General features: G+C 45.3%; 1 protein-coding gene across 1 annotated transcript in view; it reads left to right on the forward strand.

The window, feature by feature from the left end:
• ASAP3 (ArfGAP with SH3 domain, ankyrin repeat and PH domain 3) overlaps positions 1–24982 on the forward strand; it is a 329849-nt gene that overhangs the window by 30607 nt on the left and 274260 nt on the right. Inside the window, exons 2-3 of the mRNA XM_078682583.1 lie at positions 7899–7971; positions 22448–22593. Coding sequence (XP_078538709.1) covers positions 7899–7971; positions 22448–22593 — 219 coding nt within the window. The remainder of the gene's footprint in view (positions 1–7898; positions 7972–22447; positions 22594–24982) is intronic.

Genomic DNA, 24982 nt, shown 5'->3' on the forward strand with positions numbered 1-24982 from the left:
ATTCCATCCATTACTTTTTCATATACTTTAGTGTGACACCCTTAGTGGTAGGGGTAAGCCCAGACATGGGTCATGTGCAACTGTGCCACTGGAACCAAGCTATACCCTTCTGATAAGCCCTAATCAAAATAAAACTGGTCCCAAATTGCTTGTGTTTCTGGTTCAGGGAAGACTTGGCCTAGCAGTTCGGTCTGGACTGTTCCCAATGGAGCTGGGGCAAGACTGATTTGCATATGGCTGGGTCCAAACTGAGGTGGCATGATGTGCAAAGTAACAATGGACTGGGATGCGGCCAAAGTAATTACCAGTGGCTGAAATTAATTTAAGAGTTTCCTCCATCACTTTTTGTTAATTTAATTATATTGAAAATCTGGCATGGATCTTGCCTGCCTGAAACAATCTTGGACATCTCTGGTCTAGAGAAAAGAAAATAATGGGAAGCTTTGTGTCTAAAAGAAGCAGCCTGTGGTAGACTCTTGACAAGTTCTGGTTAAACCCCTCCACAGAATCCATACAATCACAGCTGAACTTGTTGAAAGACTGGGAGCTCAGACACCTAACTACTCAAAATGTGGTCTAGGGGCTAGTGATTTCAAGCATTTGACTTGTCATTGCTCCATTGTAAAGAGGTTCATGTGGGAAGCAACAAGTAATCTCACCTACATGGATTGGTACTGAAGACAGGTGGGATACAAACTGTTCTCCTGTAGAAACTAGGAGATCTAGATATCAACAGACATGTTTACGTGTTGCTCTCGGTGCTGGTGGTGGTGCTGGCTCAAAGTTAGATGGAGAGTCCCAGTAAACGGTATAATTGATTGTGTTTGACTGGCTCTGACCAGCAGGAGAAGATGGAGATGAAAATAGAGGAACCCCCCAAAAAAGAACAGGAGGATTTGGGATAAATTTCAGTCTCATTTATAGTGAGGCTAAATTGACAAAGCAAGAGGTTGGTCAAGTAGCCAAGGGCCGCAAAGGTTCACTACCGTAAACTCCACCTGTGACTGTGAGTGCAATAAAAGGAAGGGGCTGTACTGTTGACACACTACCTGTATCTGTAGAACTATAAAAGTGATATTGTATTAATCCAGTTTTCTAGTAAATATATGTATGCTTGTCAAAATAGCAATAAAAAGATGTTATTACAGTAAAAAATGAACGTATTCCTCAATGAAACAGTATTCCATAAATTCACCCTGCTAATGTAGATGATGGCTTATTAATACCGTACAAAAGGGGGTGGTGATGGACGGAGCATCTGAATCAATCAAACACTCACACCCAGTCAAAAGATCTGGGTTTCATCCATCACCGTTCTTTAGCCCACTCTGCCACACCAGTTCAGACATGGCTATAAGCAAATCAGTCTGACCCTGTGCCTCATGGGAACAGTCCAGCCCGAACTGCCAAGCCATGTCTTCCCTGGACCGGAAACAAGCTTCCGAGGACCGGTTTCTGGCATTCCAGCCGTCTTCAGCCCGGCTTGCTTGAATCCAGTGGCAAAGTGAGCAAGGGACTCACGTCTGAGCATACCCTGGCACACTTATGGTGGCCAAAAGCGGTACAAAAGGGGGTGGTGATGGACGGAGCATCTGAATCAATCAAACACTCACACCCACTCAAAAGATCTGGGTTTAATCCATCACCGTTCTTTAGCCCACTCTGCCACCCCAGTTCAGACATGGCTATATGCAAATCAGTCTGACCCTGTGCCTCATGGGAACAGTCCAGCCCGAACTGCCAAGCCATGTCTTCCCTGGACCGGAAACAAGCTTCTGAGGACCGGTTTCTGGCATTCCAGCCGTCTTCAGCCGGGCTTGCTTGAATCCAGTGGCAAAGTGAGCAAGGGACTCACGTCTGAGCATACCCTGCCACACTTATGGTGGCCAAAAGCGGTACAAAAGGGGCCACTGGATTCAAGATAGCCTGGCTGATGAGGATTATGAATCCGAAACCGGTCCCAGGATGCTTGTTTCCGGTCCAGGGAAGACATGGCTTGGCAGTTCGGGCTGGACTGTTCCCATGAGGCACAGGGTCAGACTGATTTGCATAATGGCCATGTCTGAACTGGGGTGGCTGAGTGGGCTAAAGAATGGTGATGGATTAAACCCAGATCAGTTGACTGGGGGTGAGTGTTTGATTTGCTCAAACGCTCCGTCCATCATCCCCTTTTGTATCGCTTTGTTCGCCCTAAGTGTGGCAGGGTATGATCAGACGTGAGTCCCTTGCTCACTTGGCCACTGGATTCAAGATAGCCTGGCTGATGAGGATTATGAATCCGAAACCGGTCCCAGGATGCTTGTTTCCGGTCCAGGGAAGACATGGCTTGGCAGTTCGGGCTGGACTGTTCCCATGAGGCACAGGGTCAGACTGATTTGCATAATGGCCATGTCTGAACTGGGGTGGCTGAGTGGGCTAAAGAATGGTGATGGATTAAACCCAGATCAGTTGACTGGGGGTGAGTGTTTGATTTGCTCAAACGCTCCGCCGTAGTAACATATAGTGCAGGCGTGCATATTTCAAGACCAGTGGCAGTCCAAATGTCTAGTTGCACAAAGGAAGGGAATTCACAATCCGGTATATTGCTTAGTGTCTATTTACCACCACACTTATCTCTTTACCCACAGCCAGGGAATTCAGTATTGGGCTCACGTTATCTGTAGGCCCTCCACCATCGGACAAATGGTTAATTTGCACTAATGAGGGCCCCCTCACACTCCACTAAATGATGTACTCGGGAACAGAGGATTATGATACATTGTCTCTACCAATCCCATACATACACTGGTACAAACGTGTATCTAATTTCCTAAGGGCATGTAAAGACATCAAGCGTTCATATGTACAACAGGGTGGGCCATTATTCACATCTTTCAAGTTACAGCAGATTACTTTTTCAGAGGTTTTGGTGAGCTGAGCCTTGGGACTTCTCTCATTTCGCTTCGTGGCCAACAGGGCTTGCATACCAATGGCTTCTGAGTTACCACATCGGGGTTACCAAGGATACCCGTCCAGTACGCAGGAGCCAATCAAATCAAACGAAGCGACTTCCTTTGATTGGCTCCAGCGGTGCTGGACGTGAAGCTGCGGCAGGATTTCTGTCAAGCTGCGGTGCACTGGCACGAAAAAGGTTCGGGCGCCGGCTGCTTCCAAGCTAGGTTGCGCTCACGTCGCACTCGGCCTAAAACAGGCCGCTGTGCAACACTGGAGCCCTCTGGGAGAGTGCGGCCCTCGCTTGGGGACTCGTGTCCCAAAAGCACACACACAGTCGGCTGTCGGCTGTGCGCTCATCAGGTGTGCTCCCTTGATGAATGTCATGTGTCCATGTATGTAACGTGCATATATGTTAGAAGTGGGCAAGACACTGAAAGCTCGAGGAGAAGCCTGGCTCAGATTGAGGTACTTTTGGATCTCCGAACCCCAAAATGAGCCGAGCTTTCATGAGACTTCTGCCTTCCGTCACACTCGCCTCTCATGCGCCAAGAATTATTAGCAAAGCATACATACACATTTGATTTTAAAATAATTACCCTTCTGGTGACTGATTTGTATAATAGGAAACCAGAAAACGTAGGTTCAATCCTTGCTTCCCTGTTTGATCAGTGTGTAATCCTAGGGCAATATTTCATATCACCGACCTCCTTTATCTTAATTAACACGACAACGCCTTTAAGTGCGTGTGTTTAGGATGTGCGAAGTACAAATGATTTAACGGGCTATAATATTGCTCCGTCTATAAAAAAACAAACAAGGGCACACACGGGGTAAATACAGATGACCTGCCGCTTAATTCCCTAATGACATTGTCAACAAGGCCGGGGAGCAGGAATGTTGCCAAGTTCATGTTTAAAAAATAGGTCTTTTCATAATAATCTGATGTGTCGCTTTATTCCGCGTGTGAAAGAAGTACACTTTTTTTCAAATTTTTAAGATATTTAATATATTGACAGGACAATTATTACCAGGGCTCGGCTCGTACACGGACTCTTAATACCAGAGCCGGTGCCACCATTGTCTAAGTAACGTTTGTTCTTGTGTTTGAGTGTCCTCCATTTATTGCAGTATTATACCTCTATTTCGTAACCTGCACAGATGTCACTTTTTCCTCCTGTAATGCACCGTTTGCTACTTCGTGTATTTTGTTTGCTCACGATTGTCACTTTTGCCTCATGTAACTTAGCGTTTGCTTTTGTAATTTGTTCACCTGTAATGTTCTCATGTATCATTACTGTTCCTATTGTAAAGCGCTCTGACACCTTCGGGTAAAGTCCGCGCTATATAAAGACGCATAAATAAATTAAATCAAATTAGTTGTCTCGCCCCCCTCTCGGGCGTAGGGGGCAAGGTTGTGCACCTGTGACGGTGCGTCCCCTCAGCCGATGCCACCTTCTCAAAAGTCTCCGAGTTTGAAAGACCCGAGAAAGCAGGAGTCACATCACCGCCCGGTTTTTGAATAATGTATGTTATTGATAATAAACCGCAGGCTCCCCCTGCACCGCCTCACACACCGCTCCCCTCACCCCCAACGGAGGGAGGCGAGCACTGCTCCAGAGGTGGAAGATAGGAGGGCTCCCCCTCAGAGGAGGTAGAGGCAGCAGTGACTCATTACAGAGCAACGCCAAGTACTTCATAGGCGTCAGCAGGCGATCACGCATTGCCAAAGCAAACTCACCGAGTCTGAAGAGGTCCCGAGATTACAATGGTGGCCGTTGCTGCTTGCTTCATGGGTGGTTTTAGATCACAATGATGTGCTCTCTCTCTTTGGTGACTTGCGCAGAAGATAGCCTGTTCTTGTGCTGTATATACGAGTGAAATATACAGCACTTGCACCATCTCTACACCGAAGGGTATACATAATATAGAATTGTATCAAATATTGTTTAAGATCATTTTCCTTACCCGAGGTAATAATTGTCAAGCTAGTCAGACCCAGCCAAGATGGAAAGTGTATGCAAATCTTTTCTCAGAAAATTTACATTTGGCATGATTTTTCTGTGCACAGTGGCAAATGTATGCAGATTTTTCTATTCTCTTCAAGACTACTTTTTGTCATGTAAATTGTTTTAAGAGTCCTGCTTTTCATGCAGGGACAGCATAACATCCTCATGAAGTGGCACATTTTTCCACACAACTTTGCAAAGCTTATTAGTAAAAAACACAACTCCGCAGATCCCTGATCTTTAGATTTAATAGTTGTAACCGTTATTACTACTTAGATAATAGCGTGTAAACAAATCTAGTCAACACAAATTGTATTGTATGTCGGCATTGTAAATTATACACTGCAGTGATCTTCAAGCCGTATAAGTTCACACTTGTTTCAAGCACAACATCTGAAGTCCAAACGTTTCACTTCTAGCTGCCTACGGATTGTGACATCTAAGCACGTTTTGGAAGTCTCCTGAGGATGTGACAATGTTTAACTTCTAGAAGGTGTGGGTAGGAGTATCTACAACGTCTGTGTGCTGGGCAGTGCAGGAAGACAATTCATTGTATTGACTTCTCCCACGCTCCTCTGATGCACGGCCGTTGTGGCCTCATGTGGTTTCTGACTTGGCCTATGTTTTCCGGCCTAGATTTCCAGACTGTGGTCAGTCTCTTTGTTTGGGTGTTTGTCTGTGGTTTCTGGACACCATGACTTGTTTTGCAAGTTTGAGGTTTCCTCCATGTGATCTTCAGCATTGAAGCTGGTGATAGTCACATTTGGCAGAACATTACGTGTGTCTTTCAGGATATGGTGTATTTCTTAAGCTTTACACTAGGCGTGTCTCCCAGGATTTGCTGAGACAGGCACACCTTTTCACCATCTGTCCTGGCTAATTTTAGCTCGTCTGGCACAGAAGTAGGAAAGGTGTCATGTGTTCCAGTGTAGAATTACTTAGCAACCTTTATCAGAAAGCAGTTAAATTACTAGAGTTTATACTGTGTGTAAAAGTTGCTCTAAATTGACTTCATTGACAGCGCTCCCATGGATAGAAAACACTGACACTAAGTTGTCCAATCCCCTCAGTTGATGCAAAATTGTAGTCTTTCTTCTATGTTTGTGGAATATTTTTGTTTTTGCTTTTCAAAATCTGGGCCTCCTACCTAGTAGTGTTTGACAGTAGATGGTGCATTGCTCTAGGTGTGCCTCCCAGTACACAGTGTATTGTCCAAGTCCAAGGTGTGGGGGATATTTATATAGGGCGAACCTTAACCCAGAGAGGTAGTTGTATGCTTTGCAGAAATCTGGGCATTACTTGTCGCCATATGCATGTTCTAGGACATGTTTACAAAAATATGGGTGGAGCAGTTTACAGCTCAGCTACAGTCAGACGTAGTTTACAAGGTGTTATAAAGTTCAAAGAGACAACTGCCCTTCTACATCGTGGCGGCTTTGAGGGGGGAGGAATCAGTTACGGACTCCTGCAAGGAGACAAGGTCTTGAGTTCAGTGCTTTAAATGGGCAGGTACACCCCGGTGCTCAGTACCTGCACTTCTTAAATTTGAAAGGGAGAGTACTTGCACTTATCAGCACTCCTGCAGTACAGTTAATGGGAGAGTACCTGCACTTATCAGCACTCCTGCAGTACAGTTAATGGGAGAGTACCAGCACTTGTCATGATCAAACAGGTACTCTAAAGAGTGAGTGCCTGCACTTCTATATTTTTATTTAAGGCAGTGCTTGAGTTCATACTTGAAGTAGTGATCATGGTAGTCTAGGTGGGGTGCACTTATAGGGGAATGGAGGTGAGAAATATGTTTTTTTTCTCCATGCTGCGCACTTCCTATTTCTTATGAGACCCATGAAATAAAGAAATGTATTGTTTTAATGGAGGATTGCATTTTTAGGTCTTGCAAGCAGGCAGTGCGCTGTGCTATTGCTTGGAGACGATCTGTTCTATTTAAAAAAAGAAACACAAAAACATAAAAATAAAAAAAATTAATGCTATTAGCCTGCCTCTTACTTACCATTCGTTGGCATCATTATCACTCTTCTTTGCTGCCTTCTAATTGGGCAGCCTGTGTGAAGCGTCACTTCCTTGTCTATGTGTGGATCATGTACCAAGTACTGATGGATGACACTTTATCCTACCGTCCTGTGCTCCTGCTGTAATTGAGGTGCTATTTCTTTTTTGATTTTGTTTTTGCATTTTTACATAGCACAAACTCGACCCAACCAGAAGCTATTGGGGAGCTTCACATAAGCTGCAGTTACATTACAAATGTTCAGTCATTTTTTTTATCCAGGGGAAGTTCCGTGGTTTGCCCAGAATCACAGGATGTTGAGGCAATGCCTACACTGGAACCTGCTCCCCAGTTCCGGCAGTAGCGCCATGTCCATCTCCCCATTCCCACCCATCCCTCCATTCAGGTTGAGCATCATGTTTTTTTTAGCCATGTGGCACACAACGTGCCTGAAAGTAAAAAAAAAAACAACAACAAAGAAACGCTATGATGATGTCATCATTGACCATTTATTTTGTTCACTTTCAGCCAATGGCTAAAAAAAACCACTGAGAAGCCAATAGATCTCGCATAGGCGAAACCTATTGGCTTTGCCAATGCTTGTCAAAACTACGAGCATTTTTAATCGGCACAGTAGCTTCAGGAAAACAAAATGCGTCATAATAATACGTGTGCATGACCATGTCCCTCCCAGAGTTGAAAGTTCTGAAGTGATGTCATAATGTGGAGGTGACTTCCGGCGCTTGGGCCCTCCTCGAGGCGATTAGCCTGGCCATGCCTGGGCTCTTAGTGGTGTACGGGGGGCCTGGCCTCTAGCTGGCACGGCCTCTGAGGCCCGAAGTGTATGAATGGCCCAGGGGGAGCCGCCGAAGCTGGCACGGCTTCAGAGTCCGAGCGCGGGCCCTGCCAAGTGGCTCTTTGACACTCACCCCCCTGTGCTTCTCTTGCAGAGTCTGGAGAGCGACCAAACCGTGCTGAGCCGGATCAAGAAGTGCGTGAAGGCCGGACACGTCTCTGGACTGGGTGAGTACTCAGGGAAGGTGCCTGAAACGGCGCGAGAGGGAGCAAGGAGGGTGTGGAGAGATGGAGAGTTCTGCAGGAGAGACAACGGGAATGAGACTGCTAGAAGGAAAATAGGGTGGGGAGAGTGGGGAGTAATTTAGGGGGAGAGAGGTGGGGAGACTGCAAGTGGATGAGAGAAGGATAGGAAGAAAAGGGAAAGTTAGCACCAAGGTGGAGATGAGGGTGAGTGAGGGGGGAAACAGACACCTCGAAGGGCGGTGGGGTCAGGGAGACGAGAAAGGAGAAGGGTATGGCAAAAACGGTGCAAGTGGGCAAGAGAGGGTAGAGCCATATGAGGATGAGAGGGAAAAAAGGGGGTACGGTGGGGAGGATATGTAGAAAGAGTCGGGGAACGGGCAACAGGGTGGAAGCAGAAAAGAGAGGGAGGGGGCAGGGTTGAAATGTAGAATTGAAGGGAGAGAGGGGTGGAAAGAGGACCGTTGCGTCAGCTCCAATCTGGGATGTTTGGAGCTCCAGGCAAAAACATTTTTCTGTTTGGGCGCTTCTTTGTGCCAGTAACAAGGCCACATTGAAGCCTATATTTGCAACCTGCTATCCTCTTCTGGCAAGTTGTGTAAGACTGCTGACTGAAGTGGCGTTGTAAATGGTCATTTCTGATATTTACAAGTACAAATATCTATCCTATCTATCTATCTATCTATCTATCTATCTATCTATCTACACACATATATATTACTTTTCATTTTGATTTACCACACTCTGCTGTTCCTGGCTAGAAAGTACATGCATCACTTGAAATTCTCTGAGGCTTTTGCCGTTAGGATGACCGCTGCTTGATGGCTCTCCACCTGTCCGCATCGTTCTCTTTTCTTTGTGGAGTCCATTGTTTATTGCACCGTATGCATCCGCTTTTCTACAACTTAACTTTTGTACAGTGAAGTTCCTGCTTAAAAAAATGGCTTTTATGTAGCACTAACCCTGAGCTGATTGGAAGCAATGTGGAAAAAATAGCGACACAGAGCTTAATTTGTAAAAAAAAAAAAAAAAAGAAAGGGAAAAAAAAGTGACAGGGCTCTCATCAGGAGGTCACTGCAACTTGCACCCCACATTGCACCTGCCATGCTGCCAGTGATCATAACAACGCAACTACTAGCAATCACACTCCTACAAGTGTGACAATTTGGACCCTTCCAGGCCCCCAAAGCGGTAAGAATTGCTTGGGCGGCAGGTAATAGTACTTTATAAACTTTATTGAATTAATAATTATCTGTTGTTGTCACATCTCTAAATTAGCCAGACAGCGCCACCTTGTGGCAGACTGTCACAAGAGCTGTGTTGACAATTAAGTGCAGATGCTGAGCACCGGAAACTACCTGCTCAAATTAAGCACTGAAGGATAGAGACAAAAAAACAGCAGTAGGAAGGGATTCTTAGGCAGAGGTTGAAGTGTGCTGACCAGCTTGATGGGCCGGTTGGGTAGGCGGATGTTGAGAGGTAGGGGGTTGGTTGAAATATATTATTGTCTAGATGCCTCACAAACCTCTTCAAGGACAGCATGAAGTGCAATGAAAGCAGACATCCTTTCATTGCACAAAAACAATTCTTGGAACTGTTAACAAGTGAAATATAGGGAAAGTAAAAATAGTGGAAATTGATTCCAGTTAGTTCCCGCTCACTCTGACCTTCTTCAACGGGGGGGTTGGGTAGGCTGAGGGGGAGAACCGTAAGGGGAGAAAAAATGGAGAAGCAAAGGAAGGCAAGACAAGGCGCAGTGTCACGGATAGAAGGGGGTTCAGACTGAAAGGGAAAGAGCGAAAGATGACCAGATTATCTAAACGACACAAGGCAGTAGATGAGGAAACACAGGAAAAGATGGGCTGCAATATGAGGGGGGAGTTAAACGTGTTCAAAGAGTGCATGTTGTGGTGCCCCTTCAGATTCATTGGGCAATCCGGCTTCATCTGCTGCAATGCAAAGGACCCTGGCCTAACCGGGGGTTCAGGGTTGTATGAGTTTCCACCCCAGGATTGATGGCACACATCATGACTAAAATGTCTTTTTCCACCCAGTACCTAAAGTGCACCCTACGCCCAATGACCATTGTAGTTAGTGAGCCACCCCACCATACACATTGTCAACATATGGTACCTCGGTGCCTGAGCATACTATCTTGGGGACTCTCTCGCGCTTTCACTTGTGGTAGTTGTGTGTTATAGCAGTTTCCGAGCAATGCTTGTGGTCATCTGGAGCCATTGTGGCCATCTCCAGGACCTGCCTGGTCCAGTGCATGGTTAAGAACATGGCCAAAGCCATATGTGCCTCATAAAGGAGTGAAGCGGTGATTGACAGTTCCATCCTCTATCAGACTCTGTCACTGAATAGCAGGTGGTTCAACTCACCGAATAGCATTCAGGCTTGCTTTCTATCAGGAAACTCTTAACTTCTATCTGAAACCATATGTAGGTAGAGCCTGAAAGACAGATCAAACTGTCGGGTTGTGAAAGACCTTTGGTGGGTTTTCCAAAAACGTATATGGGATTAGGGCCCACCTTTTACTTACCATTGGTTGCCATTATTGTTACTCTAACTTGCTTCTTATTTCATGGCTTTCCTTGTTCGACTTGTGTTTGTCCCTCCCCTGGAGCATAGCTTCTTTACCATCCTCTTGACTGGCTGACTTATGGCCTTCCACTACTTATTTTTAGGATACTACCTTCTTAGATCTCACCTGCTAGCATGTGCCACCTGTGACAAGATGTAGTGTTAGCATACAGTAGGCTTTAGATCCTGCCCATTGCTTACCTTTTGTTGGCTTTATTGTCACTCATTTGCTTGCTTATTATTAACCAGTTTTTGAGTGACTTCATCATCTGCTTGTGTTTGTCCCTCTACTGGAGCATGGACTCCTTACGGTGTCCTTCCAGCATGGGCGTAACACAGGCCCCCGCAACCCCTGCGGTGCGGGGGGCTCCCCAAGCTCCAGGGGGCCCCATCAGCACAGCACTCTGGCTGCAGAGCTCCTGATTGATCACGTAGTGGGCCCTTCAACGTGCCTTGTAGGAAGGCCCCCTCGAGTTTCGTTACGCCAGTGCCTTCAAGTTCTCGCATTCCAAGCCCTACTTTTGAGGTCTCGCTTGATACAGTGCATGCACTGTCAATTGAGAAACATCTAAAAAGGGACTTTTAGCCTGCCCATTATCATTGGTTGTTTTCATCACTCTAATTTCCTGGCTTCTCATTGGTCATTGCATCTGGTTTCACTTTCTCTTCGTGGGCCTTCTTGCCTTCAGTGGAGCATGGCCCAAGTACTGATTAATTTCTTTATAGGTGTCCTTGTGTTGGTCACGCTCATATTAAGGTGCTATTTTTTCACCCTCCTGCCCAGTTGCTTGATTCCTTCCTTCTTGTCCCGTTGCTTGTTACTTTTTTCCTGAAGCACTCCATGAAAGTTCCTGTTTTATCCAGCTCTGTCTCACTTGTATGCTTCTCTACCCCCCGCCTTGTTGCTATCCAGAACAGTGTACTTCTATGCAATTCTACACACTTGAAGTTAGTGTCTAGCCCATACTTCTGAGCTCCCGACCTCCTCCTGTACCACACTCTCTTGTTTGCTTCTGTTTTTTTAAATATATTGTAGAAACTCTGTCCAAGGGTAATGTAGTACTTTCTGTGAGCACCAGTAACATTACACAAAGTCAGATTTGTTTATTAGGCATGTGGAGAATAAGTGATGTGCCCAGGATCACATGATGTTGAGCCGACGCTGGTACTCTAACTTGGCTCCCAAGTTCCAAAGACTGTCGCCCTGGCCACAGTGCCATGTCCTCAGTCACTCCTCTGCTTTAACAGCTTAGCCAGCTCAATGGAATATCTCTTCAATGGGCGTGCAAGACTCCCGCTGTAAACACACCTAAGGCACAATGGTCTTTATTTGGCAAAGAAGGGTGAAATGGCATGCCATTTATCTCAATTAGTTTGATTCCTTACTTGAACCCGATCCCATCATTATCCTGCTTTTCTGTGAGAGCATTCCACTGCTTCTTGGCACAAGGTGTGTGGCATCTATCTATCTCATCTAACCCTTAAGACACATTATCTACGTTCGCCTCCAGGCCTGGGTTCCTATGACCCTATTACCACCTCTTCATTTCTAAGAATCATTTGAGAACTATTTACTTGTGCTTGCTTGCACAAAGTGAATAAATATGTAATAGGAAGCGGGAGAGGGGAAAGCAGAGGGCCCTGCAGCTAGATTCTGCCGAAAGCAGCCTGAATGGATTGATGCAGCCATTAGGAGGGAATGTGATATCATTGCTCTTTCATAAATAGAATGCAGCTCTCCGTGTGGACATGTATTTAGCCATCTATTTGGATTAGCAGACATTTGTGTAACTCAAAATAGCGTCCGCTTTTGTGTAGAATTAAAATATTGTCTTTAATGATACATATGCTTGTTTAAAAAAAAATCTAATATTAAGAGTAATATGTGGGGAATTAAATATTACACAATGCTTACTGGCTACTGAAGGGATACATAGCAATTGGGCACAGGCGTCATTTTCCTATGGCTTACCCGTGATGCCCTTGGAACTGCCCTCGCTGCCCCTTGTTTCAGGGAACATAAATGTAATTATAGAAATATAAAGTTAACATGTCTTCTACCATACTGTACAATAATAGGACATACCTATCACACTTTACCATAGCATACGATACAGTGACATGCCATCAGTACTTAATTTGAGCCTGTGGTTTCCAGTGCTCGGCACCAGCACTTAATTGGCAGCACCAGCACTTTTGATAGACTGCCACATGGTGGCGCTGTTTGTCCGATTTAGAGTGAGCTCAACAACAGTTTTTTTTTTTTACTAATTCAATATACATTGAAAATGACTATTACCTGCCGCTCCTGCTAATCTTATAGCTTTAGGGGCAATGAATAGTCCGAATTGTCACACTTGTAAAAGTGTGATGGTTAGTAGCTGATTTGGTGCTCTCGTTGGCAGCGCTTGCAGGGGCAATGGGTGGTGTAGGCTGCTGTAGCCTCCAGATGAGGGCCCTGGCACTTCATTTTCTACTGTGTAAGCACTGCATGCCATTCCATGCAGTGCCATATCATACTACACAATGACAGGTCATACCATACGATACAATGACAAGGCATTCCATATCCATCCATACTATTGGTGTTGCTTGCCCCCTTGTACACCCTCTGTGTTGCCTCTGAACTTCCATGTTGCCTCCCGCCTGGTTCACTTTGCATTCACAAACGCACTTTCATGCACTTAAAATGTCTTTTTTTTTAATTGACAGATTTAAGTAGCACCCGCCATTTCAGATTGGTCAATAAAACATGAAAGAAAATGACGCCAATGTCATTCTGTAGGCACTCCCATGGGGATGATTTATTTGGGTAACTACAGAATGACGTAACCACAACAGTGGCCGTATAATTGCACTTTTTTGGGGACCACTATTTAACAGCACCAGCAGAAAACATTGCTTTTTGCTGATGCTGTTCAACTATGTAAGTATTAGAAAAGCTACTAGGTCCCAAAGGCTCAACCTGTTGGTGTTGCCAATGCTCGTTTCTATTGTGAGTTTGTCCCCTCATTTTTCTCTCATCTCAAGCTGAAGCCTTTCATCCTGGGAATCCTTCCCAGAACCCTAAATAGGTAATTGTTCGTGTAGTATGTAAATAACAACAAAACCTAAAAGCAATACCACTTTCCTCAACCCAGGAGTACAATTCTTGAGCCTTGGTTATGAGTTCACTGCACCTCATTTTCATAAAACTGTCTTCTCTCTCTCGCCTTCTTGTTTCCTTTTAAACCTTATACAAATAGTAATGTTGTTTTGTAATGCCCAATCAAACAACGTCTTCTGAACCATTCCCCCATTTGGATAGAACATGTTCTCTGTTCCTGCACCACAGCATGATCTAACTGTATGCACATTCAGGAACCAAGATGGCAGACTACAAGCACTTAACATTGAAACACGTGTTCACAAACCATGTGCTGCGTTGCAGCGACTAATGATTCCCCAGCACGTACATCAAAATGCATTTGTAATTTAAACAAAAATCATAAACTCTCTTTAAATACTCATAGATGTAACCCGATTACCGTGCCTCTGGTGGGCTCAGCACAACCTCTAAAAGTAACACGAGTTTTCTAAGCTAAGTAAACCGTGAAAAATGGCAGGTGGCCAGATTTTTAAAACTATTTTCTTTGGTATGCATTATATTTATAAATTCTCTATAACGCATTATGGATGATGCTTATAGTTATAACTGTGAATGGGAGCCACTTAAAAGTGGAAATGATTGTGCACACTAAATTTGATAAGAGGGATTTAGTGGCTAAACATTCTTAAAACGGAAGTAACTTATTTTGGCAGCGGTAACTTTACAATAAGTAGCATACCGAATTATATCACATCTTTTCGATGTACCTTTTTGTGAGAAATACACTTCTGTTGAAAAATCATCGGTATGCACTTTGGTTGAAAGATTTTTAGTGACTGAAACCCAAGTAAGATTAGGCTGCACCTCAGGTTGCAGCCTAACTATTACCTTGGCCTTGGTTATTTTGACGGGGTGTTATTTCCTTGGCTCGCTGTTGCATTGGCTGCCGAACTGGCTGTGACTGCCGTTAGAGTAGCGAATTAACTCTAGTGGGTCTCGTGGTAATCAGGCCACTGAAGTCAATGTACTGTATTTGAAGGAAAGTGTTGGTTGCTGCAGAAAAAAAAAATGTGCCAGAAAGGGGAATAGTATCTTTCAAGAAGCAGGGTCAACAGTCCCAGTCATTTTCTCGTGCCTTCAAGATTACTCATCAGTGGCAAATGAGGAGATAGCAAGAAACCGATTGTGACAGGTGGAGGAATGTGCCACTTACCCCTGTACTTCAGAAGAGAAAAGAATAATAGGCCACATTCCGATGAAAGTTACTGAGATGGAAATGTAATACCACAATTTACTCTTTTAGTCAAACAGCAAGCTTTTCTCACATGTAGTTTTCGATTGAAGTGTTACGTACTCGTGGATTAATTCTTTTCCAAACTTTTTTTTTATTTGCTAATGTTTTTGACTTCATCAACTACGCCTGAACAGCCTATTGGACATTGACATATTTATGGGGCATTACTGTGAACCACCTTAAATAGGGCGTTCGCCTTCTCGCAGTTTGGTCACGGGTCCACTGGTCTTTCCAAGTGTTTGGGGGACTGGTGACCTGAGTTACAATGCCCTTAAGTGGAACACGATAATATCGTCTATTCTTTAGGTTTAGCTAGAGGTGGCTGGTAGGCTACCTCGGCAAACACATTTCCAGCATCTGCACTTGACCTCTAGAAAAGGACAATAACATAAGGTATTCCATTTGAATGCATGTTGGACGTTTCACTGTATTGTGAAAAGGTATTCACAAGTTCTGATGTACTAGAGAAGTGTCAGATTTTTGGAAAGACAGCTTAGAAAGGATATCACAAATAAATGGAAACGAAATAAAAAATGTTTAATGTCATCCTCTTCAATGGCCCAGCTGAACACAGTGTGTGTGACCAACTCGGATAAAAAGACAGCAGATAAAAAAAGGCTAATGAAGATACAATACAAAACCTTCGGAAGTGGATGCACAGAAGCTTTGTCAGAACATAGGAAAGGTTTTAGGTTAACTGAAGAGGGGAGTGAGTGACATGCATGAGAATGGGTTATCGCTGCTCTGACGAATAACCAATGTTTTTTGCATTATTTGCTTTTGATTTGGCAGCATCCTAAAGTGATGGGATATTTAAAATTAAAGGATGTTTATCCCAAAAAAGCATAGTTGACATAAGTATGCTCTGCACAGAATGGGAAGAATAATAAGGAGAAAAATTAAAGCACACAGAACAAGCCTTAGGAAAGCCAGCAGTTCTCGTTTGCATGTTGAGTCCTGACTACAGTATTAAAAAACACCTGATGCAGTGAAAAAAGATTAGTGTTTGCGCACCACAGATCTATGAGATAAATTATTGAGTATGTCTTGATTCGGTGTAATTTTGAGGTAAAAAGTCACTCTTGCATTACAATGCAAGCATTTCACAGGAGACAAAATGATACCCCGAAAAGCCAATATCATGAGATTATACAGAAATGCACCTCTACGTCAGACCAAAGCCCAATGTACATGTATTTTAAATAGTTCGTAACAATAGGCCGGGCCACACGAATAATGCACCGGGGTAAGGCTAAATTATGTGGTAGGGTTGACTAAATTATGTGGCAAGAAAAGTCAAATTACGCGGCACGTTCAGTGATAGTATTACTTCATCATCCATTTTTTATACTTATTAACCCTGTCAGGACATCCAAATATAGCATTCAGCAACAGAAAGGTGACCAGCCATCCTCTGTCAAGGGACTGCCACTGCGAGTCTAAACGTGTAGTTACATTTTCATTACGGTTTGAGCTAGCTACAATTTTTTTGTTTGTTAAAATCTGCATATTATGCAGCAGGTGACAAATTATGTAGCAAATGCGGTAAATCCATAATTATACAAAAACGTATAATTGCACTGCCCTGTATAATAGGGCACACAGACAGCTATGCTGTAAAGCCAGGCCAAAAAAATGACCAATTGGCAGGACACCTTGATACCACTGGTGTTTGAGGCTGGTGGTCCAATTCTACTATAAACTCCATCCTACTAAAAACAACACAAATCCCCCAGACAATATGCCACATGTTCAAGAAGAAGCTACGCTAAAATAAACCAAAAAAAAACGGATCACCTTATGCTAATGAGCTCTTTCTTGTACAAATGTGGAGGAAAAAATTATATCTACTTCGGGCTTCAAGGCGGACAGCTAAAAATACATATGGAATAAGAACTGTTAACAATATGGACCAATTGTTTGATTAACTCCACTCAATGAAAAGTCTTCTGTTGTTAATAATAGATGGCCCTTTTAAACCACCTCATTATAATCATTTTATGAAACTCTGGTGTACAAATACTGAGCGTGGCCATCTAAATTTGAAACTGTGACTGGCAGGCAGCAGGCGCATTATACCACTGAACCTCAATATGGCTTGGTTGCTAATTCATCTCAGAACGTCATATAAACGTCTAAAAAAGGACTGTTACCTGCACAGAAATAAAAAATGCGGCGTGCTTCATAGCAGTGACCTAAAGATTACTACTTGAAAACTGACGTCAGTCTGTTCTCATTCAGACCAGTGTGTTCCGTTGTTCTAGCCTTTCTGTATAGAATACAAAATGCATTGTTCCGAATTTTGGAACATTAAAGCAAATACACTTCCCGCGCCAGGACACTCTAGAGTAACAGTGCACGCTACAAATGCAATATAACATAACATGTGGCACAAAATGGACGGTAAATGGCGTTGGTTTCTGTGAGTCCCTCTTTGGCATGTGGCCTAGTGCCAATGGTTAAAAGCTGAATTTCACTGTACATTTCCTAAAGCCTGCAGGTGTCGGCCTTGCAGTGCAGCTGTCTTAACCGAAAGCAAAGACTGTTCCCTGATCGGCTGAAGCAATCGCACAAGAACACATGTACATAGTTTTTCCTTCTCTACCACTAACAGGTGGAGCGTTCACTAACAGGTCAGTGTGTCACCTCCACTCTCTAGTGGGGCTACGGTTATAATACCGCAGAACAAATGCACAGTAGTCTTCACAACAATACAACTATTTCTTATCGAGCAAAGTAGCACAGTGAGGTGCACGTTTTTGTTTTTTTGTTTCTTTCAGTTTTATGTAGCGGAAGCTCGACCCGAAGGTATCAGAGCGCTTTACATGAGCACCAGTTAAGTTACACAAGGACACATTCATTTTTGGTAGGCGCAGGGAGATTTAGGGGCCCATTAGGATGTCCGCCTGCCATCCCGACGTAAAACGGGCCCGCCCGCCATAAGGGCGGCGGTCCTTTGGGGGCCATTAGGATGCGCCAGCCACACTGACGGGTGCATCCCGCATTTTTTTCAGCACCGCCCGCCGCAATGCTAAAAATGCCCGTCGCCCACTTCAATGCACAACATGGCAGGCACCGTGTGGTGCCTACCACGTTGTACATTGAAGTGCCGGGGGTACCATAGGTACCCCCCATGTGCGCCCCCCACCTCCCAGAATCCCTGGGGGCCCGCAACGGGCCCCCGCAGGAGATTTCCGCATGCCTCTCTGTGGAAAAGCATGTTCCCGCTGCCTTCCTAATATGGATGGCGGTATCTAATAGACACCGCCACCATATAGAACCCTTTTCTGCCCAGTCGACATGTCGACCGGGTGGAAAAGCGGTGGATGGTCTTTCCGTCCGCTGCGGTCCCCTCCGCCATAGTAATATGGCGGGGGGGGAAATGGGTGGCGGGCGGAGATGGATGTCGGGCGAATCGCCACCGCCCGCATGGCGGTGGCGATCCGCCCAACATCCTAATGGGGCCCTAAGTGATTTGCCCATAATCACAGGATGTCGAGCGTCGTTGCCGAGACTCCAACCTGGTTCCCCAGCACCAGAGCTCGCAGCCCTGGCTGGTACAGGCCACATCCCGGCCTGTGTGAAACCTGTAGGTCACAGGTTAAACTATCGGCGGACAGGGAATAGCCTGTAAACCACCAGAATGATGCAGCAATCCATCTATTTAAGCCAGAGTAGCTGAGTGTGATATGCTTCTGTAAGTTACATGATTTATGAGCACAATATGTTACATATTCACTGTAACTTTACAGTTATTGCCCTGTTATTCAAAGATATGTCACAAAGAAACCATTGCGTGAATGACATGTTTTTGTTTTTAGTTGAATCATAGTATCTTTTAAAAAATATATCCAGAGAAGTCTTTTTTTGTAATTTTAAATAGCGGAACTTGACCAAAAGGTCTTGGAGCCTTTACATGAGCACCAATTACATTACACAAGGACACATTCCTTTTTGGTAGGCACGGGAAGATTGAGTGAAAAAAGAAAATTGGTTAAGATTGTTTCAACTTTATGATTTTTTTTCTTTTACAGATATGTGATGACTGATTAGAAAGTGCTCATGTTTGGTAATCAGAAAAAAAACGTTTCAAAGAAAATATTCACATAAACTAAATAGTAGAATATTTTAAATTATGTATTGGCATGACCTTGCAGTCTCTCTCCTGCAAATGGCAGTTACAGGCATTCGCATGAGTCGCAAAAAGCCTCTTACCTCATGTGCTTTAGGACATTTGCATATGGACACTTTGTTATGCGACTAATTAAGGCACCAGTCACGTCGAAAAGTGATGCCAAGGTCACAAAGAGAGTTTGTGCAAAAACAAGGATTTGTTTGCCGCCTGGGCTTCGTATATCGGGTGCCATTGTTATGTATTAAAGTTTCTGATCAGAAACAACCCACACAGAAGACAGACCAGCACAGCACATTAGAAAGAACAACAGGCATACATCCAGCCCAGCACAGGTGTGGCCTTATAGTTGGTGATCACCATGCTGACAGCAGTATAAGTCCTACCCCACACTCAGCACACAACCCACCAACTGGAGCTGCTGACACAAATATTTAACACCCACCTGGGGCAGCCCAGCTAGTCTTGTCAATGAATAAATATCATGGCTCCCGAACACCACCGCTAACTAGAGTCAACTAACTCACCTGGTTTGAGATGCTGAACACTGAACAAGCCAATTTACCCAGCCCTCTGGCCACACCTATTCAACTTTGCAGCCCACTGAACCGTAACTAAAACACACACGCCTATTGCATGCAACAGCAGAACCACAAACACAATATTGATGTTAAAAAAAACTCAAAAATCAAATCCAGCTTTTAAATTATGGCAAGGAATTACTGTACCTGATAGCACCAAGGCCGTCCTGGTGAGAAAATGTGCATCATAGAATTATTTTTCATTTTTGTTCTTCCCTCAGTTTTTACATCAGATCTAGACCTACCTATGAGCACGTTTTTGATCTAAATGAAATGTAACATGCCAAGCAAAACCGTGCAAGGACAACTCCCTGTGACTGAAATGAACAGAACTGCAGCTCATATGACACTGTAAGCTGGATGAGAATAGAATAGAATTTGTGGTAAAACTTCAGATACCATGGGGGAAGAAAAGCATGCATATGCATCATTTCAGTTTGGTTACCCTGTACGCCTCTATATGCAGTAGTATTTTTACGCAGGGGTCTTTTGATGCTGCAGTATTCTTGCGTGAACGTTTTTTGTGCAGCAGTCTTGGAGTGCGACGGTCCTGCTGTGCAACTACCTTTCATGCAGCAGTCTGTTGAAGAAAGCACTCTTTAAGGGTTAGATCCCCCCCCCTAGCTCACCACGCCCCGCTCCAGTGATGCTGGGGCTCCACTCCCCCATGCGGGTGGCCCCGTGGCAGGCGTCTTCCTAGTGCAGCCCAAGTTAGCGATGTTGAAGATAACGTTTTCCAGCTGTTTGGATAAGATTCTAGTTTTTCCGCGCACTCTTTCAGTATTCTGCCTCACCAATTTTCACTGGAAAACGTCCAGCTCTGGATTTCACTGCACGTGTCCTCTTTTGGAAAAGAAAGTGACTTAATGTTGTGTATTTTTGGCTTGGTCGCCCTTAAAGATGTATTGTGAGTGACGGAGAGTTGGCACTGGTCCTTTTTTCTGCCCTTTTTGCATGGAGTGTATTTCTATAGGCTTTACAGGAGGTTCCTCACCGCACCTAGTTCATCATCAGCGGTGCTTTTCCATAGGCTGGTACAGCAGGGCCCGCCGTGCATTTAATGCCTCACCACGTGGTGCATTTCTATCAACAGTTGGATCGGGTCTCTCATTTTGAAAAAAGTGCAGCATGGAATGCTTGAATACATCTCAGCCTGAGCCACTGGTAATTACTCCGGGACGCAGCCCTGAACCGGAACACAAGCAACCCAGGCTCAATTTCACCCTTATAACTGGCTCACCAGCAAGGTATAGCTTAGTTTCAGTGATACAGTGTGCACGGTACCCACTCCTGGGCAGCCCCTCTTGCTTAGGGCGACCCAGTAAAGTACACAAAAAAGTGATGGATGGAATGCTTGAATTAATCTCAGCCACTGGCAAGTACTCGGGGTTGCATCCCAGTCCATTGTTACTTTGCATACCATGCCACCTGAGTTTGGACTCAGCCATATGCAAATCAGTCTTGACCCTGCTCCGTTGGGAATAGTTCAGCCCACACTGGTTTCAAGGAGTGAGGCAGGAATATCCAAACTTGCAGGCTGGTAGGTCAGCAATGGACAAGCAGTTTAAAAAAAGATGGCCACCATCTTGTTCAGTGTGCGTGGAAAGAGACCCCTGGCATTCATAAGTCCTCCTGTCGCCCACATATTCCACTTATGCAAGTATACATCCTTCATGTATATCCAGAAACCATTAAGGCAAGGGACCCCAGTTAAAGAGGCTGGACACTCCTTTGTGACAGAGGACCAGAAGGCAGGCTCCCTACAAAGGTAGCAAGGACAGTATTTTGTCCCTTGGCTGCTGTAATCATGCTGCTATCACCGCCAGCCACTGTGTATCCTGCTTAAAGAGGCGGTAGTCACTCCAGGTGTCTCCCTGACATCAGAGAACACATGGTATGGACAATAATGACTCGAAATGCCTCCAGTGGCCTTACAGGAGTGTTGAGTCCACTAGAGGAAAAATATAGGGTAGTTCAGAAAAGCGTCCAGCCCAGAATTACTAAGTCATGCAAGGACTTTACTCCCAACATTCCTCTGCGACCTGTCTCTTCTTTTAATGCCCTTTGTGTCTGCCTTTCTGTGACATTATAATGCTATTTGCTTGCCCGTCTTTTTTCTTTAATAGTGTTGCTCTATGTGCCCCCTCTCTGCCATTATTGCCTTATACTTTCTTTGACATTGATGCTCTTTGTGTCCTTTCTCTTGTACTAATGTCTTATATGTCTGAGGGAAGAGGTGTGGCGCCACGGCCAGGGCGACTGACCCTGGACGCTGGGGATCACGGTTCGATCCCTGGCTCTGGCGGCAGGGGTCTGTCCAGCACCATGCGACTATGGGCAACAGCTCGCTTAATCTTCCCAACGGCCCCCAGCACCGAGATACCCCTTCGGGGGTGATTTGTGCGCTATACAAGTACTGGATTTATATGCCCCCTCTTTGCTTTATACATTAATGCACGGTGTGCCAGAGTTCTGCCCGGTTTACAGAATGCCCCATAGGTTTTGACTCTTTCTCTCATTATTGCCTCCTCAGTTTGACTTATTTTGTGCTTTTATGATATTTTTAGGATCGAATAAAGATTTATATTGATTGATATGGCCCCCTCAGTTTGATTGTCTTTCTTTAACTTCAACGCCTCTTCAGGGGTAGGAAGCGCTATATAAATACAGTGACTCCTGAGCTTGCCTCTCTCTCATTATTGCCTGCTCTGGGTTCCACTGTGGCAATAGACTCTCCTTTCTCTGCAGTCCTCAAACCTCTCTTCTCCTTCCCTCCGCAGCTCACGTCGAGAATGAGGAGCAGTTTGTGGAGGCGCTAGAGAGCCTGGGAAACAACCATGCGACGCAGAACCACCCCGAGCTGTCCACAGGATTCCTGAACCTGGCGGTCTTCACCCGGGAAGTGACCGCACTCTTCAAAAATCTGGTAAAGTAGTCATTTGCCTCTGGAGGGTGGGAGCCATATAGGGGCCTTTGCCTAGGGTCGGGAGCCCTAGTGCCTGGTGGGCGCGACTTGTTGAGGAGAACAACACCTACGAAAAGGAGCATTCAACCAGGAGTCTCTAGCCTTGGATAGAGGGGTCTCTACCCCAGTGAAGCATCAGAAAAGGATGTGGTCCATTTGAAAATGTACTGAGCTCCCCTGACCCCCCTGACCCCTTCATTAGGTTTCACTTAGGTTGCTTACTTGAGACGTGCTAAGGACTTTGGCAAAGTGGAAGTGTCCGGAGCAATGAACTCCCTTCCGCCAAGTGGTCTTTGTCTTGCATCTTGTTATAGCCACATTGATATGGGCCCAGACGGCTCCTCAGTGCAAGAAGCACACATCCAATGGGGAGGGAGTGGAAGGGAGTGGGTGCATACATTATAAAAATGCAGATAGAAGAAGATAAGAGCGATTTCTTGTGGAGATCTGTCTTTGGAACAAGGGCTCCTGGGAAAAGACTTTCCAGGCAAGTGCAAGAGTTTCCTACCTATTGGCAGGAAAGTTGACGAGTTCATGGCCCCACACCAGCATTAGCGGTGGGGACTTTAATCCTTAGCTTAATTCAGGAAGGCCAGAGAGTGTTACACAGCTGAAAATCCAAGGTTAAAAGATCAAGTGGAGCCCAAAAGTAAATGGGCCATTCCCTCAATATTCATAAATAAAAATTTACGACTTTTAGATGTCTGAGCGCACAGTTGGGTGGTGGTATGACAATATATGTGTTACATAACAGCCTTATTTGTATAGTTTTTCAATTGTCCGACGAAGAAGGGGGGCTCTTTCTTCGTCATCTTCTTGCTTCTTCAGTAACTTACGTTTGATTAGATTTAATGATTATGATGAAACCCCTCTGATTAGCTACAGCTTTTCACCAGTCTCTAGCACGTATGCTGGATATTACTATCCCCAAAAAACATCGTCGGTCTTGCCATGTGGCAGAGTCGCGTAGCTGCTGTACAGCATGGCTAAGTTGTTAATAAAAAAAAGCGCTATGATGCAGCCACTGCTGACTGCATCATAGCACTTCTTTTCTCATGGCAGGTGGGCTTCATTACAACGTGAGGGATTGCGGTTAAGGAACACAGGGAGGGAAATAGAAGGGGCACCAAAAAAAGTGCTCTGACGCTGCCAGCACTCGCCACATCATATCATCTTTTTAGGTTTCGACTGCAAAAAGCTGCGCAAGCAGCTTTTGCGCAGGAGAAATCTTATGAGAACTGTAGTGTGGCTTTGGGTCGGCCCTCGTCATTCATTGGCTGGCTCCATAAATGGAGCCTAGCCATTGGACGAGGGGCCTGTCCATCAATGCCGGACCAGACACGGGGGCGTTCCCGAGATTCTTTTCCTTTTGCCGACGTCACGCGACGCCGGGAACGCCCCCGTGTCTGGTCCGGCCGGGCCGTGTTTGCTGTTCCCTCCTCCCTCCCGACGTCCGTGTCCTTTCCCGCCCCCCTCGTCCTCTCCCGCCCCCTCGTCCTCTCCCGCCCGCCCCCCTCGTCCTCTCCCGCCCCCCCGTGTCCTCACAAACAAATATTGGTATCCCGTCCCGCCCGCGGGTTTCTTCAGCCGGCCGGCCAATCCCAGCGCGGCCGGCCGGAAGTGCCCGCCCCCCCGCCGCCCAGCGCGAGAAGAGGAGCCACGGCGAGCGCTGGAAGTCTGCGCTGCTCCCGGCCGGGTGACAGCAGACTGGGAGCCCAGAGAGGAACTCCCGCAGCACCCGGGTGAAGCGAGGCGGGACTGGCCTGCAGCGCTGCCACCCCGGCCGCCTCACTTGGAAGGAGGAAGAAGCGGGCGAGGGTGGGGGGCTAACCGGACAGGAGCGGAGGGCCGGCCAGCCGAGGAAGTCCAGGTGAGTGGTTCGTGCTCAGAGCATGAAGCACAAAATAGAAGTTTACTGTCTGCGTTTTCTATGCGTGTTAGCTTGAATTTGCACAAATGATACCACAATGAGCTTTCAACAGCTTGTAGGTGAGCCCCGAGTATTTTAAGGAGGTCTTGAAACTGCCTAAGAGAAAAACTGGACGACTGGTCTGTAGGAATTAAGCCTCTCGCCACTACCCTACCTGATCTCTGGCAGTCGAATGCTTACAATTACAAAATCCACTCTTTAAATTTCAATTCATATCAAAAGGCACAGTTCTAGGGATCTGGCTACAAATAAGAAAAGGTTAAGGGAAAACAAACAGCAAATAAAATGTTACAAAAACGGGCAGACCTAGTTAAAAGCACTTTCATGTTTATAGGGAGCGTTAGTTTCTTTTGAATGACGTCAAGAGTCATGTAAATGTACAAGCTCCGATCCAACATGGCAGAAGTGTAACCCATTCTT

The sequence above is a fragment of the Lissotriton helveticus genome, chromosome 3_1 (assembly GCF_964261635.1).
Source record: "Lissotriton helveticus chromosome 3_1, aLisHel1.1, whole genome shotgun sequence".
Classification (NCBI taxonomy): Eukaryota; Metazoa; Chordata; class Amphibia; order Caudata; family Salamandridae; genus Lissotriton; species Lissotriton helveticus.